At 34.4% G+C, this 18,161-nt stretch overlaps 1 protein-coding gene across 1 annotated transcript in view; it reads right to left on the bottom strand.

Annotated features, from left to right (window-relative positions):
• The window catches only part of GPR158 (G protein-coupled receptor 158), a 423,375-nt gene that overhangs the window by 261,720 nt on the left and 143,494 nt on the right, over positions 1–18,161 (bottom strand). Inside the window, exon 4 of the mRNA XM_037510729.2 lies at positions 8,336–8,559. Coding sequence (XP_037366626.1) covers positions 8,336–8,559 — 224 coding nt within the window. The remainder of the gene's footprint in view (positions 1–8,335; positions 8,560–18,161) is intronic.

The following is an 18,161-nucleotide window of genomic DNA, read 5'->3' as shown; positions in this document are numbered from 1 at the left end:
GCTGTCCAAATCTGAGACTCTGCTGTTTCACTCTGCCTGTGTACTTAATGAAATCAGCACCAGTCTCAAGGGATGGTATAGAGGGTCTGTGGTTTAGAGCATAGTCTCTGATCTCCTTACTAGGGACCTGGATGCTATGAAACACTGTACCTACACCACACATTTTCCTTTTCATTGACAATATCTTCCTCCATACCATTTCACTCTGCCCTCCTTAGAGCCCTTCTGAGGTGATAACTCCACTGTCTATGTCCCAGCCCCAGACCATAGTCTCCAGGTCTTTCTCTCTACCCAATTCCTGTTCAGTGAAGGTGGGTGACTCTCCTATGTGTCTCACTTGTGCAGTATGTGTTGACCTCTGATGTTCAAGAGTCATTCCAATTATTCCCCACCCACTGACTCTGTGATTATAGTGTATCTGAATTAACTGTTAGTTATTCCTCAGAGGAAAAGAAGGAAGTGTTTTACAGATGTTTTAAAATAAATTTTCCTTTTAATTATTCCATGGTCTGAGGGAAACAGTTGAATTAAATTTCACCAAATGAATGCTGATCAGTTCAAAAGGTCCCTTCTATTCCCACCATGCTCCATTGTCTCTGAAATTCATTGTCTTCAAGGGATACGATTCTCTTTGGGTTCATTACTCCCTGGCAGAGGAAAGCCAAAAAGTTAAATTAATTATGATTGCCAAAAGGTTTAGTGTTTATGGGACTGTGAAAAGTTCAAGAGTAGTATAGAACAGTCTCATTCCTGTTCTATACTCTTCTGTTCTATATTCCTGTTCTATATTCTTCTCCCAAATGAGAAGAATTTATTTAGGTTTTGCCTCCTCCCACAGAAGAAGACACAACATGTATTGTCAAGATTGTATGTCAATTGTTCCCAACCTTGGATGTATACCAGAAACACTTATAGGAATTTTAAAAATTACATGTCCATTTATTTTCTCACTTGCCTTTACCCCACATTGACTATGAATTCCATTCATAGGATCACAGATCATGCCTGTTTTGTTCACTATCCATAAACAATTCCTGAGAACTTAGTACACCCCCAAGAAATTATATTTCTTAATCATATACAGTGTTGTAAACCAATGTTACCTTAAAGAAAAAATGTAAAGAAACTGAATGGGTGACTGAATAAGTTACAAACTTATTTTTATGATGGCAGCGCCACATGTCTAACATCATTAGCTTCATGATTTTTTTTTTTTTTAAAGATTTATTTATTTATTTATTTATACAAGCACTGGGCACAGTCAGAAGCGCGGGAGGGTGAGAGAATTCACCAGAGCCAGAGCGGGGAGCAGAGCAGGCAGAAGGACCAACGTACACTGCTGAGGGGAGCAGCGGGCAGCAGGAGAGGTCTGCGCGCCATGCGGGACCCTCCTCCGGTGGCCGGGGAGCAGCTGGGGATTGAACTGGTGCTGCAGAGGCTGGGGGCAGCTTCGCAACCCAGCGCTCAACCGCTGCGCCACCAGGGAGGCCCAGCTTCATGATTTTTTTAAACTGCCTATATGATAGAGTTCAAAACCCTTAGCCAGGTTTTTCTGGATCCAAGTTGAAATATTTGAATTTCCCTGAATACTCTATATGCTTTCAATATCTGCATTTATGTCTCTCTGACTTACCTGTCTCTTTTATTTGTTATTACACTGACCAGTGAAATTCGCTTCTCAAGAATCTTCTCATATGTCATTTCTTTGTTGAAGTCTTCTCAGACCACCCCTTAACCACTCTTATTTTTATACTACTACTATGTTCTGTACACACCTCTACTAATTGTTACATTTATTGAGTACATTCCACAAGTCATTAATTATAAGTTTATAAGCATTCTACACATTTTAATGTTCACATCAAGCCTGTTATTAGATCTATTATTATCCCACTTTATAAAGAAGAAAACTGAGGGTTGGTAACTTATCGAAGAAAGTTAACTTTCTTCTTGGTAAATTAAGGAAGAAAACTTGGTAACTTAAAGAAGAAAACAAGAGTGGTTGGTAACTTACCGAAATCGAAATTGTTTAAGAGCTAGGTACCAGGAGCGGTCCCTAAAAAACAACTTTAAAGTCTCTGACCTGAATTATTTATTGTTTCCTATTGAACTGCCAAGCATTCAACACACTGTACTACATGCTTGTATATATCATGAGCAAGCCAGTATCAAAAGCATCTTTGTAACCCTAGGTAAAATATCCATGTATAAATAGTTAAGGAAGACACTCAATTACAACTGTGCAAAGTCCTTTGCTTATATAATATTTGAATGGGCTTTAAAAATGTAGATCCAAGGAAAATGAAAAAACTATTAACCACTCACAATATTTCTCAAAAAGCAAGCAATTCAGTATAATGTAATTCAGTACATTAATTTTTAAAGTTATTTTAGTACTTATTATGTAACTGGTTTTTGCCATTTAAACAAACACAAGTAAATATAAGTGTTTCAAAAGAACCTGGGAATGGAGCTTTGGTAATTATTAAGCATTTTAAGTCTCTGAAGGGCATATATTGATATAAATATGTTATAAACACTTTAGTTGTTCTTTATACGTTATAATTAGTATTGCTGCCACCAGATGGAGTAAGAGGTTATTTAAATGATACTTTTTTAAGAAGAAGAGAAAAAAAAATCCCTTTAGCTAAACTATTCTTCTCCCCGCTCTGTCTTCTCCCCATATTTACCCTATCACCACCCTGGCATTCATCTACATTCACACACACAGACTCTCACACACCATTAAGTCATTGTATGTGAGCTCTTTCTTGGGTTAGGCATTAAGGGATGTCATTAAAATGTGCTGTGCAGTACACCAATGGGCAGAACAAGGAACACATAAAGTAGTTAAAATATCATGTAGAAATTAATGTATTCAGTTAACTAGTAGGCACTTAGCAAGAATGAAGCAGAGAATGTGTAAATTTTGATGTGACATAAGGGAATGGGGGGGAGGAATGTATGCAGACACAGAAACTGGATTACTACAATGTGGCTGGAGTTGGCTGAGTCTACTTTTCAGAATTTAAGATAAAATTTGCATTGTAACCATATACATAGTCAAAAATCTTTGATAAGGTTGTCATGATCACACAACAGAGAAAAGACAATCTCTTCAACAAATGATGCCAACACAGTTAGATAGCCACACCCAAAATAATGAAGTTGTACCATTACCTTACCCCACGTATAAAATTTAAGACAAAATGGATTGAAGATATAAATGTAAAGTCTAAAACTATAAAACTCCTAGAAAAAAACATAGGGGAAAGGTTTTATGACATTAGATTTGGTAATTATTTCTTGGGTATGACACCAAAAACAAGTTCTGAAAGAAAACATAGATAAATTGGACTTTATTGAAATTAAAAGCTTTGGGGCATCAAAGCACACTGTCAAGAACATGAAAGCTCACAGAACAGAAGAAAAAAATTGTGAATCATGTATCTAATAAGTGATTTACATTCAAAATATAGAAAGGATTCTTACAACTCAGCAATGAACAACCAAACAACTTGATTAAGAATGAGCAAAAATTTGAACAAACATTTCTGCAAAGAAGATATATAAAGGGGCCTCCCTGGTGGCACAAAGGGTTAAGATGCAGCCTATGAAGCTATCCGCAGCCACTGCCAGTATGAGTTTGATCCCCAGCCAGGGAGCTACGCACATGGTACAGCAGACCTCTCCTGGCTTGCCCACTGGTCTCATCAGCAGTGTATTTCAGTAGATCTGCCTGTTCTGCTCTTCACTGTCTCTGGTGAGTCCTCACACCCCCACACCTCTGGCCTGTACCCTAATTCTTGTATGCATAAATTAAGAAAACTTTTTTTAAAAAAGAAGATATATAAATAACTAATAAACACATAAAAAAATGCTGAACTATCACCAATCATTGGAAAAATGCAAATCAAAATCAAGAGCTACCACTTCATTAGTATTAGGATATGAAGTAATTAGAATTCTTGTGAATTGGTAGTGGAAATACTAAGTGGAGTAGCCTCTAAAAAGAGTTTGGTGGTTCCTTAAAAAGTTAAACATAGAATGAACCTATGCTCCCACAATTCCACTCCCAGCTTATGTCCAAAGAATTGAAAGCAGGTAATCAAACAGATACCTGAACACCAATGTTCATAGCAGCATTATTAAGAATAGCCAAGCCCAAATGTCTTTCAAAGAAATGAATTAATTGATAAAATGTGGTACATACATAGAATGGAAAATCATTCAACGATTAAAAGAAATGAAATTTGGATAATGCTATATAACATTAATGAAGCTTTAAAACATTATAGTAAGTAAAATAAATCAGACATGAAAGGACAGATAATGTATCATTCCACTTATATAATGTACCCAGAAAAGGCAAATTTGAGAGATAGAAAAGAGTTTGCTAGGGGGGAGGGGGGAGTGGAAAGTTGTTTCATGGGTACAGAGTTTAGTTGAGAATGATGAAAACATTCTAGGTAGACAGTGGCAATGATTATACAATAATGTGAATATACATAATGCCACTGGATTGTACACTTTTATGTTATTTTTTTTAACCACAATAGGCATTTACCAAAAATGGGCATTAGAACATCATAATTAACCTGACAGATCATCATTAAAATATCACTTAACACATTATATTAAAACATTTCATTTCCAAACCAAAAATTAGCAGTTGTACAATCCCTGTTGATTAATAATTTTTAAAAGTAACATTACAGTAATGGGAGGGAAAACACAAGCCAAGGTGGCTATCACTTTTCCAAACTATTAAGCTCAAACAAAACATGTTAAAATTTAATAAGAATAAATCAAACAAAATAATTTTCAGAAGTGGAAATAGCTGCTATTCCTTCTTCTTGTGTATCTTCTCTCTCTGAGAAAAATTTCATTTGGAAATAAATTTTACTAACACGACATTATTAAGTCGCAAGAAACTATATTCTCTTCTGAATAGTTAATAGAAAAATATGTTACTTATAATGTTTGGTAAACAATGTAAAAATAACTTCAAAATATTTAATATTCTGAATCTTTTAAATACTGTTTTAAAATTGCTGCTTTTAAAAAGAATTCACTCGTTTTAAAATTCACAATTTGATGACAGATTTAATATTTAACTAAGGGCAAAGGACAAATATATGGAATTAGTTCCCAAATGTATAGAGTAAAATTTAGTTTGTTCTTTGGTGTCACCCTACAAGCCTCACCCCAAAATATAATGGAATACAGTTTGTGTCATTCAAAATGATAAAATGACAAGCCAATCTTCAATAAATGATTCTTGGTGACTGAGAATTACAGAGTTGCTATCTTGAGGTCAGATAAATTTCATTTAACTAAATGTACTCACAATTAGACTTCCTTGGAAGAATAGTCCACTGAAAGATAAAAATTTCTGTATCCTCTTATGTCTTTTGATATGATCACTTAATATTTCATTTTAAAATATAGAACTTTCTCTTACAGCAAACACACTATAGACATTTATCTAGATATATAGGATCCACTGTTAGGTTTAATGCTGCCATAATTTTTCCATTTTTTTGTCAATACTGTTATTCCTGTCAATTCACAAAAGTACAGTATAAATAAGAGACCTGTTTTGCAAAATGAGCCATTTTGAATTTTTTAGCTATGCTAGCATTGTTGTAAAATTGATATGTATTCTCCTAAAAATGAATACAGTTGAACATCTTTTCATATACTTATTGGCCACTGGCAAATATTATTTGGAGAAATGTCTATTCAGACCCTTTGCCTGTTTTTTCAAATAGGATTATCTTTTTACTATTTAGTTATAGGAATTATTTATATATTCTTGATACTAGTATAATTTACAAGTATTCTTTTTGTCATTCTATGGGTGTCTTTCTTGGTGATGTTTGATGCTCAGAAATTTTAATTTTGATGAAGTCCAATTTACTTATTTTTTCTTTTGTCATTTATATTTTGATGTTGTATCTAAAAAACCACTGTCTATCCCAATGTCATGAAGATTTATGCCTATGCTTTCATCTATGAAAAATTTCTTAGTTATAGCCTTTATTTAGGGATACGACTCATTTTTAACTAATTTTTATATGATGTATCAATATTACTTTATAGAAGACTACACTGGCAAAGTGAGGCTAAGCAATATTCCCAAAGTACCATAGTATACAAGGGATTGAGAAAGGATTCAAATCAAAACAAATTGGCTGTAAAATCTGCAAACTTAGCCACATTGTTATACTACTTCTACATTACAATCTATTTTTGTCAAAATAGATACAAATTGATAGATCGGGTGTGTTTTGTCTTTTTAATTATCAGTAGACAGAGAATGTAATGGGAAACTCCTAAGGATGGCATCAATGTTGCTCAAAAGGGATCATCAGGTTTCTGCCTTATCCAAAAAATGGTACAAAGATACATGAAACCTAAAAAGCAAAGCCAAGGTCTCCATGTCACAAATATGCAGTCTATAAACTAAAAATGACTTATTGTCTTAATAATGAATCCATAATTTGTATAATTGAAGTCAAAAGATACAATTTCACCAAACATTTCCTTTTCTCAGTATATCAGATATATGTACACTGATTTTTATAAATTTAAATCATTTCTTTAAAATAGCCCTCCTTATGCTACAGCCTGTGAAAACTAATTCTTCAAAAGGTGACCATCTGAAAACAAGATAATGTCTAATTTATCTATTGCAACTAGATAGTTTGTACCTTTATAAATTTCACCAAATGACAGGTACAGAAAAATATTTATTCCCATAACCCTTTAAAATAGCATTTCATAAAATCCAAAGAAATTTGAATTAATAATTTTGACAATGTTAAGTAACACTAGTATAAATTAAGACATTGGTCTAACAAAGCTATCCTAGTTTTCTTAATATCCAATGTAATATTCTACCTATTATATACCATTAACTTCATTTAGTAATCATTAATGACTAAAATCAATGTACGACCAAATATAAGAACTATGTGTTATCTACGGTGTAAATACATAATATAAAGAGATCCTAAAATGAATGTAGTTGAACATCTTTTCACATGCTTATTGTCATATGAGCCATTTATTAAATAGATCTTTCAATTCTACCTGCTCTGCCAGTGACAGACTTAAAAAGACCAATTAACCAAAGCTCACAATGAGGATTAGATATTTCCCATCTCCATGCCTTGCTACTTTATTTTAGATACAATTTAGCACATATTTTGTTGCAAAAGAAAGACACGTATTGGTAAAATGAAGAGCAATTTGCCTGTCTACACTTTTAGTAATATGTCTTACTGACTTAAAGGTTGATTTTAATTTGTATTGTATATGCCTGTTAATGAAACTGTCTACTTAGAATAACCATTAAGGTCTGGAACAATAACAATGGATACATTCTCCTAGAATTTCAAAGAAGATTCTTGTGTTTTTTTTTTTTTTTTAATGTTAACTTGAAGCTTCAAATGGAAGCCAAATTCATAGAGAAGGTTTTCTTTAAGTTCTAATGGTAACACTTGACACTTTCAATGAGATCTATGATCTAGACCAATAGTACAACTTTACTAATAGCTAAAGTTACAGGCTTTGTTTTTGCTTTCAAATGGCATAGATATGTTTCTAATAGCAAGAGAACCACAAATTTGACCAAATACTGGCTACATTTAATTAATTGGGCCACCATCTGAAGACAGCTCCCCAGTAAGCTTTGAACATTTTAACACTCCATCTACCACTCGCTGAGAAGCCCACAAATGCTTATACCACTCTTCAATTTCTCAGAATAGAACCAAAGACAGGCTCATTCAAAAGCTATGCAAGCTTTCTGCAGGATCACTATTATGCTGGGACACTAATGCAAGACCAAATATAAGGTCATGAATAAATTCATTCTTCAAAGTATAATGTGCTCAAAATAGCCAAGTCCATTTACCATCTTCAAATATGGCTAAGAGAAATAAAAATGAAATATAATAAACATCACAGGACTTTCTAGATATGAAAATATTAACAATATATTGGGTACTGGCAGAGTAAGTTCCTCCAGAGGCCAAAGAGATGTAAAGGAGAGTCCTTTAAGGCAGTGAGGCACTCAAGCTCCAGACAAAATGGAGGAAACATTCTGAGAAGAAAATGTTGTAATAAAATTTTATGTTTTATTACAATCCTTATTTCTCTTGGGAAGCTAAAGAATATAACTTTCATATTCTAGTCTGATATTATAGAAAGACTTCTGCTTACTAGAGAAGTACCTCGGATTTGGAAAAGCTCTATTTGCTTAAGAAGAGAAAAAGTTACTTCATTTAAAAAAAAGGAAGATCATAACCAGGGTACCTGGGTTTACCTTGGCTTTGCGAAAGTGATAGACCACCAGCATGCTAATGAAGTCCAGCAGCATACATAGGGCTTGGAAGGAGATGATAGCAAGTCGCAAGTACTTATCCTCCTGGACAAAGCAGGGGCTGTCATCAGCACAGTAGGGGCAGCCCTCCCTGCAGGGTAGGCAGACGTGGACTTCTTCTGATACATCTTTTGCACTTCCTGCAAAATGGTGATCCGGACCCCTTCCTGAAAGTTCCAAATAAAACCACAGTGTCATTGTACCTCTGAGGTAGCTGAGACTGAGTGCAAAGTCAAAACACATCCTAACCTCTTCATTTCTTTTCTCATTCACTAACGACCTTTTGTCAAGTTTCTTGCTAGTGGAGGGAGTTACTTTGCCTTATATTCTAACAAAATTCTTTTTAGCTCTTTGATTTTAAAAACAAATGTCATTCAGAGTAATTGAGGAAAATTGGCAAAAATGGAAATGAAACTCCTCAAAGGTAGGGAACAGTTTTCTAAATCTTTCACATCATTCTCTACCTACTCACCAGCTGATACTCCCGACAGCACAAATCCTATTTCATAAATACTTGTTAAAGAATTAACCAGGAGAAAGGATTAAGAAAGTTATGTCTTCCTGCACCAAGTAAATATACCTAACACATTAGGAACTTCTTGACCTAGATGACACAGAATACAAAATGAGGCTTTGATTGCTCCTTAATTCGGCAGGGATCTTATCCACCAAGTTCATTAGGTCTAAATTGGATAAAATGGTACTTAATAGACAGTTGTTTGCTGGGCAATTGCCTAATGATGATGCGTCCTTTGCCCAGAGTACAATCTGTATTTACAAGTTATCATGCAATTTCCCCCTTTGCATAGGATGTTTCCCATACTATTAACTAACCACTACTATTGATCATTGCTTTAATTTTAGATTTTTCTGCTCAGCTGTCAAACTTAGTGCAAGCTGAACAGGCAAATCTTAACTCTTCATTGTTGAGTTGAGCTTAATATTAAAAATATTCATGAATCACATGTACTTATAAAAAACAACAAAAAAACTATTTCCAACTCTGAATTCATTATGAAAGTCATTAGTGAGTATGTGCCCAGTTTAGTGTATAACACATAGAGTTCACTATATAAAGTATATATATATATATATATATCTTTGACTGAGGAATTTGGAATAGAGGTCGTTCTGGCTAACAGTAATTTAATAACAAAGTTTAGCAGAAAGTCTTTATTATTTTCAATTTTTTTAAAAGATTTATTTATTTATACAAGCACTGGGTACAGTCAGAAGCAATGGAGGGTGAGAGAATTCACCAGAGCCAGAGCAGGGAGCAGAACAGACAGACTGATGAAACGCACTGCTGAGGGGAGCAGCGGGCGGCAGGAGAGGTCTGCATGCCATGTGGGACCTTCGCTGGTGGCCGGGGATCGAACCAGCGCTGCAGAGGCTGCAGGCAGCTTTGTAGCCCAGCGCTCAACCGCTGCGCCACTGGGGAGGTACTCGATTTTTTTTTTTTTAGTATCAAGTAGACATGGTTCCCATCACTAGATAGCTCTGTGGTAATTTACTTGATTATGTTGGGTGTTAGTATACTTATTTCTGAAAACAAAAATTCTGCAGTTAAAAATAGAGAAGGTGGTTTCTGAGATTTATTTAGTGTGCACCAAGTCTATGCAATTCATTAAAAAAAAACTAGGGTATCTTTTTTTATTTTTCTCTTACTAGAAAATTGTATTCATAAATCAAATTTAGATATCATTTCTGCATTTGATAGATATACTTTTTTTTCTCTGACCTACATTTGTTGCTCATCTATCTTTCCTAATTATGACCCCCCCTATATTGATATATTCAGGTAAATCAAGGTTCTTTCATAGCAGTCACAATGTCTCCCAATTCTTATTTACTGGGGAGACTGAATTACTTTCTAGATTCAACCTAATGAAGCAGAGAGTAGGAGGTAGAACACGAGACTCAATCTACTTCTGCTGTCCAAAGTTAAGATTTAAATGCACCTCCCCTGGCTCATTATTCTCTTTCAATCTACTTCTGCTGTCCAAAGTTAAGATTTAAATGTACCTCCCCTGGCTCATTATTCTCTTTATCAACCTATTGCCCCAAGATCCACATGACCCAGGGAATTTCACATGACTAATACATTCTATTTCTGCTCACTTCTTTTCTAATGCTCTGAACCCCTGTAACTACCTTTACTCTCCTGTGTTCATTTACTGTTAGGATTCCACATACCTATCAAATAAACTGTGAGCTGTCTGAACATAAGGCCATGATTTTATATCTTTATTTTCCGACATAAATTAAAATGAAAAAGACCCAGTACATGGGCCATAAACTAGAATCAATAATTCAGGATATATTATCTATAGACAAAGCCTATAATATTCCATTATTTTCCTCAGGTATGACTGAAATAATAGTTAACAGGTATTATGTCTACTGAAATAGAAACAGTTAAATATGAAGTTATAAAATAACTCCAAAATATTCTATATTTCCTGATATGGGTAATAATAAATTATGTTAGATGAATGTTTCAATATTCATGAGTAAAAGCCACTATGTTAGAAAATAAATTATGATCACTTTTTATTCTTTGTTCTCAAAAGTATCACAAGATCAACTCACAAATGTCAAATAGTTAAGTGTTATCATGAAATACTTCCTCTTCAATAATTGCCTTAACTTTATTTCATTATGAAAAATCTTGAGGCTATATAGTGACATAAAGTGGTAAAACAGTGAGAGTCAAATAAGAGTTAAGGTACTGACTCCTTAAGCTCAAAAAGTAAAATTAAGGATAGAAATTTCCACATTCAGTGTTAGGACTCAAAACATGATTAAATAAACTTTTTAGTTCAGCATAGTTTCTATGATGAAATTCTCTATCTAGTAAATATTACATTACTACTATTAATAATGGGCTTTTTTTAATCTACTGAATGATACATTAAGTTTATGTTGGCCAAAAAATTTAAGTTCCTCAAGGACAGGGGCCATGATTTATATACCTCTTAATACACTCAGCACCAAATACAGTTTTATACACACACACACACACGCATGTATTCAATTCAGCATATAATATATATGGTACTCAGGAAATAATTGCTAATGATGAAAGAGTTCTCCCAAAGGAATAAATTAACTGATCTACAATATAAATGTATAGTTGAAAATAAAATTCAAATCAGTAAATCTTCATGCTCTCAAATCATTTATGCTAAAGCATTTTTTTCAAAATGGTATATTTCAAAATTCTAGAAAATTGATTAGAAGTAATGAAAATATTCATAGTTTGCTGATGTGTGCAACAAATTGTTACAACACATTGAAAAAAGGCATTATTAATTAAAATCTTAGAAACACATTTAAGATAGAATTCTAGAAACAAATTAGGAAATAGATTAAGAACATAAATTACAGGTATTGGAAGCAATCCCAATGCCCACCTGTGACTATGCAGGTGCCTCTTTTCACCAACTCTCCTTTGCAGGGCAGTAGCCTTCCTGCCTGCCTGTGACCTGCCAAGGCTGCCCGCCTGCAACCATGCAGGCCTCTCTTAGTAGACCTGTCCCTTCTGGGGTAGCTCTTCCTGCCCTCTTGTGTCTATGCAAGTGTACTTTACTTTTCTAACCATTTTCCTAATAAACCTGCTTTTAAAATATAAAAAATATATATATAAATTACAGGTATTTTTGGGAACCTATGGGAAAAACTGTTTAGAAATTACCTTGGATGATAATTTAATCCCCAAATTTCAGTTTTGAGCAACTGGAACCATCCTCTATACACACAATGCCAATTTGCTTTGCTAAAGCTTGAAAGTGAAGGCAACACTTGGGACTTTCTGATAAAACAAATACTTCCTAAAGCCAAATACTGAACATATGAGCTAATAGTTCTGACAACAGTAGCTTTTCTGTTATTTATATGGGTGATCAAGCATGCTGCCTTGAGCAAAAATATAGAAAAGGACATTGGGAGAAGGTTAAATAGCCTTTGCAGGATATCTGAAGAATGTAAAATCTATAAACATAAGCCTGCCAAAATAAACGACAAAATCTGTAAACAGCATGTTACCTTAATTTTACTATACAGACTACAGAACTGAGAAATTCAGAGAAAAGAGGAAGATAGAAGGCTGAGCACAAGGGGGTAGGGAGCACGCTGAACTATGGTGGGGATATGGGTGCTCTGGTGATGAGACCATTTTGGCAACATCCCTGGAAAGCAGGGTTGTACGGGGTGGTCCTAGGCTTCCAAAATACAAACAACAATGTAAACCAACATAGTTTTAAAACTGAATCAGCAAAATTTTAAGACTGTATCACATACCAAACATATAGCTATTGATAACTCACATAAATTGCATTATTACACATTTTATATACATATATATACATGTGTGCATATATACACACACATACACACATACATTACTGGTGGCTACCTTTGAATAATAAAATCCAATACTTTACTCTGCCATCATTAAACTAGGAAATGGAAAAGTTTTCTTACTGAGAAAATTTTAAGCTGTCTTTTAAACTCCGTACTGCTTATTGATGTTCTAATAATATTACAATAGTAAACACTACCAGGAATGCCTTTCTTAAGTTTTCACCCCTTTTGGAAATTTTAAAAAATCCATTGAAATGTCAGGCAAGTCAAAAGTTGTGCTTATAAATAAAATAAAGTATTAATATCTTAATATTTTTCCTTCAAAAAGGTATTCTAATTTTTCCTTTGAAGGGAATTACAAATAGAATTTAAAGGCAATATTTGAAAAATATATGTGGCAAAATTCTATTTTTATGCCTCCTGGAATTAAAATTACATTGTGTAGACATTCAGAAATTTTGTCATCTACAATAAAAGCTCAGGTGGCAATTTCATCTATTACTAATGAAACCCTAAAACATTTCAGAAATTTTCTAAAAATATTAGCTTTTTTTTTGTTTTCTGAAGATTCAACCAATGATATATTAAAGAGCACTTTGCTCCTCCTTTTCTTCGATAAATAACATAGCTTTTCTTAATCACTTAGATTGGAATAAATTATGGAAGTATCAAAGGAAGATCAAATACATCCACATTTTTACAATTTGTGGGCCATTTTTACAACTTAATGGAGTCAAAATGCACTCCAAAAAGTTTTCTGTTTTATAGGCAAAAATTACTGAGTTTTTGGGCCTCCTTGGTGGCACAGGGGTTGAGCACAGCACTGTGAAACTATCCACAGCCTCTGCAGCATGAGTTCAATCGCTGGCTAGGGAGCTACCCACATGGTGCAGCAGACCTCTCCTGGCTTGTCCGCTGCTCCCTTCTGCAGGTGTATTTCAGTAGATCCACCTGTTCTGCTCCCCATTCTGTCTCTGGTGAATCTTCTCCCTCCACACCTCTGGCCTAAATCCCAGTTCTTGTATGCATAAATAAATACATCTTTTTAAAAATACTGAGTTTTTGATTTAGAAAAGAATGAGTTAAAGGAAAAGGAAACTATATATTTCAGGTATGCATAGTACAAATATTATTTAGAAATATCACTATTAAGGGATTTGCTGATTAGATTCTTAAGGGCCAGTGGTATTAAACTGTATTTCCACAAGAGCAAAAACATAACATTTGGATAGCTAATTATCTGGATCATGTTTACCTTTTAAGGCCAGTTAAGTTGGAAAGCTCTTACATTTGTCCTAATTTGCTGATATTGAGCAGTATTTTACTCAAGACTGCCCTCATTTGTAGTTTGTAGTTACTGCTGTATTTGGAAAGATGGGGGGTTTTCCTGGAAACTTAGAAGCCTCACTTTTTTTACCCACTTCTTTTTCTCCAATTCCTAAAATAATGTCAGGTACATAGTACTGAGTGATATTTTTTTCTTGTCACATTCATTTTCAGACATATAGATCAATCAACTAATTTATCAGAAATCCCTTCTTGGAGGTGTTGTGGGACTCAGTGATAGGAATTGGTCCTGATAGAGAAAGATAAAGCTTTGACCTTTGCAAGACAGGCTTCAGGTGGCCATATTCCATACCCCCCTCCCCTTCTATTACACAGGCATTCAAGAAAAAGATGAGTCGCAGACAGTGAACACAATTCGGCTGGAAGTAACAAAGAATCGAATCAGACATTGCCAGTTAAGTATTAGCTCTAGGTACATGCTCATCTGAAAATCCTTATTAAGGTAAATGTCTCCTTCCTTTCCATATATATTTGCCTTTCCATTAGAAATGGAGTATACATATTCTTCCATCAGTGTCTGGAGTTAAGATGATGCAATGAGCCAACCATGAAAAGACATATTCATTATTTGTTATTTCATCTGTTAGGGTGATGAAGTAATGTCTTCAGCTCGATAAAATCACATTTGAAATTAAGTTGAAAGGTACTGGCCCATGAGCAGCTCCCACACATTCAGATTTCTATGTACATTTGGTTCAATATTTATAATACCCACAAGGAGAGAACAATTAAATTTTGATTATATGTAGACTATTGTGCAAAGGATTGTTATCATTAAGACAATAATGTATATTTGCATATCCTAAACACAGGACTGGCTAATATAGTTTCATATACTTAGATCATAAATGATTAGCTGTGAAGATAATGCAAAATGAAGTCCAAATTGAAGCCCAGAATATTCCTTGTCTACGAATACAGTCAGAGTTCTGCCTGTAGTTCTATAGTTCTATATGCTTCTCTATACATCTTATTTTCACTTTTATATTGCCTCCAACATTTTTATTTCTTACAAGTGGCTTTAGTATCATTTTTCTTTAGATAAAAATACCACCTTAGGTATATCATGAAAAGATCCTGATATGAATTTTAAAATTATCAAATGGATTTTTTTTAGCCTAAACATAATTCATTTACCTAGTCCCTCCAATACCTAATACATATGTACTATGAATAAAACTAAATCCCTCACATTCACATTAATAAAATAATTGGTATCATTTTTGTGCTATCAGATGTGATCTCATTTATTCCTCATAACTACCAAGGGGGATAGATTTCACTATGTTTGGCCTCATGAAAAAGGGTTGAGAGTCTTAGAATATATGAGATTTGCCCAAGCATCTTGCTTGACAGAGACAAGATTCAAACTCATTTGTTTGACTCAAAGGCCAGCCTATTGATTTTGATTTTTACTTTATTATAATGAGTCTTTTTCCTGGTCCCTTATTTAGGTTTTCTAAATTCCTGCTATGAGTAAGACCATCTGGTATTTTTCTTTTTCTTTCTGGCTTATTTCACTGAGCATGATCCCTCCCAGCTCCAGTCATGTTGCTGCAAATTGCATGAGTTTACCTTTTTTGATTGCTGAGTAATATTCCATTGTGTAGCAACTATAAACCAGAGACACACTATGGGGGTGGGGGGGGGAAGGGAGTAGGATCAAAACAAGGGTGGTGGGAATTGTGTGGAGACTATAACCAAGATGAAAATGCATTTGTGCAAAAATGAAAAATGATGTAAAAAAGATATAAAAATTTTAAAAAGGCCAGCCTAATAGAGAGAGCCCACTACCTTAAAAATTGTTCCAAGTCATTTATTTGGAATTGTGAACAATTTCTGGCAAAAATACTCTGGCCTACTATAAATATAGGAAATAATACTAAATGAGAAAGAAACTGAGTATAATAATTTCCCATTATTTCTATAGCAAATTACCACAAGTGTCATGTATTATAACACAAATTCATATTGCTTCTGAGATGAAATATAATATAGTTATATTCATTGCAATATTTCTGTAGCTCAGAAATCTGACACAAGTTTTGTTGGGCTAAAATCAAGGTGTCAACAGGACTGTGCCTTTCTGGAGGATGCAGCAAAGATACCACTTCCTTGCCTTTTCTAGCTTTTGAAGACACCTACATTTTTTGGCCCATTGACCCATTCCTCTATCTTCAACATTAGCAATGCAGCATTTCAACCCTTCCTGGGTACTCACTTCTCTCTCTGACCACAGTCAAGGAGAGAGTCTCTGCTTTTCAGGACTCCTGTAATTAGATCTCCACCTAGATAATCCTGGATAACGTTCCCATATCAAAGTCCCTAACTTGTTCATATCTACAAAGTCCCTTTTTGCCATGAGGCAACATACTCAAAGGTTGCGAAATTACAATGTGCACATTTTTTTTGGGGGGGGGCTTCATTCTGTCTGCCATAATTAACTAATTTATGGATGATTGCTAGTCAAAATAACTGAGGTAAGTGGAATAAACACAAACTTCCAAATAGCAACCATAAAAGTAACATTTTTGTGCATTTAATATATGCCAACTACTATGATTAGAACTTCGTATCTATTAGCTCATTTAATCCTTATAACAATTCTGTAATCCTAGTAATATTATCCCAATTTCACATATGACATAACTGAAGGTGAGGGAAGTTAAATAATTTAGCAAACAAGTAGTGGAGCCAAGACAGTCTTATTGCAAAGACCACCCCTTTATACTGTGCTAAACTATGGTAGAAATTCAACTCTGGAAGAAACTTAGAAACCATGGAAATTCTACATGGTGCAGACTGTGTCCCAAAAGTAAAAAGGAACATAATTAAAGAAAACAAAGCAAATGCAATATTCCGTAGTCTGAGAAGACTGGGAGTACTGGGAACTCATCCACTGGCAACTCACCCCATCTGCCAGATCCATTTAGAGACTGGACTCCAATCCCTACAAATAAAATTAATGAAGGAAGATAGGAAAATTGAAAATTAGGCAAATGAATGAAGCAAAAACATTAGCATGAGAAGAAAGAGAATTTCACTATTATAAAGGAAATGAAACTGGTTAGGACTAAAGTTTCTACAATACAGCAAAAGTAAACCAGACCACAAGCCTGACATCAGGTCAATGGCAAAAGTGGTGATGCTGATTGTTAGAAAGTAATGTTCAAGTTTGTTTAATCTGCTCCCAGTTTGGGTTTGGTCCTAGAGACTGATGCTGGACTTAGTCTACAGAAATTGAAATCTCTTTAGCAATGAAACACAGGAGTAGGTATTATGAATCCAAGCACAATGGAAGGACACTCATCCCAGACACAGGGAAGTATTGCTTAACAGTTTTCTTCAAGATCAGTATCGCAGTATTACACCTGCTTTCACCAGATTTCTCTTTTTTCTTCAAACTAACACCTTTTAAAAATATCTTGTTTGGGGGGATTTTTTCCCCCTACCATCAGCAACAGAGTTGGAAAAACAAAGAGTATCATTTTTAGGTATGGGTCATTTGTAAGTTGAAAATGTACATTATCTGAAGTCAATTCCAAAGACAAGAAGACTGAATGGCAGATAATGAGTCTACATAAAGAGGAAAGTGGTTTCACTGAGGAGAGAATTCACAGTAACATGGCTGAGCTTGAGGAAGATGAGCTTGTCATAAGCCTCTATTTCAACAACCTGGAAGCGGACAACCTGGATTTGGAGAGACAGTTATACATAAGCATATGGTTATTCTGAATCCTGCTACTATGCAGTTGTCAGATCCACTTAGCTCACATATGACCAATTTTGAGAGAAATGCCTGGAATGATACCAGAAACACAATGTCTGGGTGGTCAGCACATTTTTAAATCCTGTCATTTCACCATATCCTCATTGGTCTTCATAAGCCTTTTGTTTACTTTAGTTCTATGTCTAAATAAAGATTTTAAAACACTTTATATTTTAACAGGCTCTTCAATAGTCACATTTATATTTTCTTTAAGATATGAACTGCCTTAGCTCCTCTCACCAAATGGGATTCAAAACTATAATAGAGGTTTGAGACCATACCTAGATT

This window comes from Talpa occidentalis, unplaced genomic scaffold (assembly GCF_014898055.3).
Source record: "Talpa occidentalis isolate TD23 unplaced genomic scaffold, MPIMG_talOcc4v2.1 talOcc4.14, whole genome shotgun sequence".
Lineage (NCBI taxonomy): Eukaryota > Metazoa > Chordata > Mammalia > Eulipotyphla > Talpidae > Talpa > Talpa occidentalis.
Note: the sequence above shows the minus strand (reverse complement) of the source record. Positions and strands in the feature narration are given on the sequence as shown.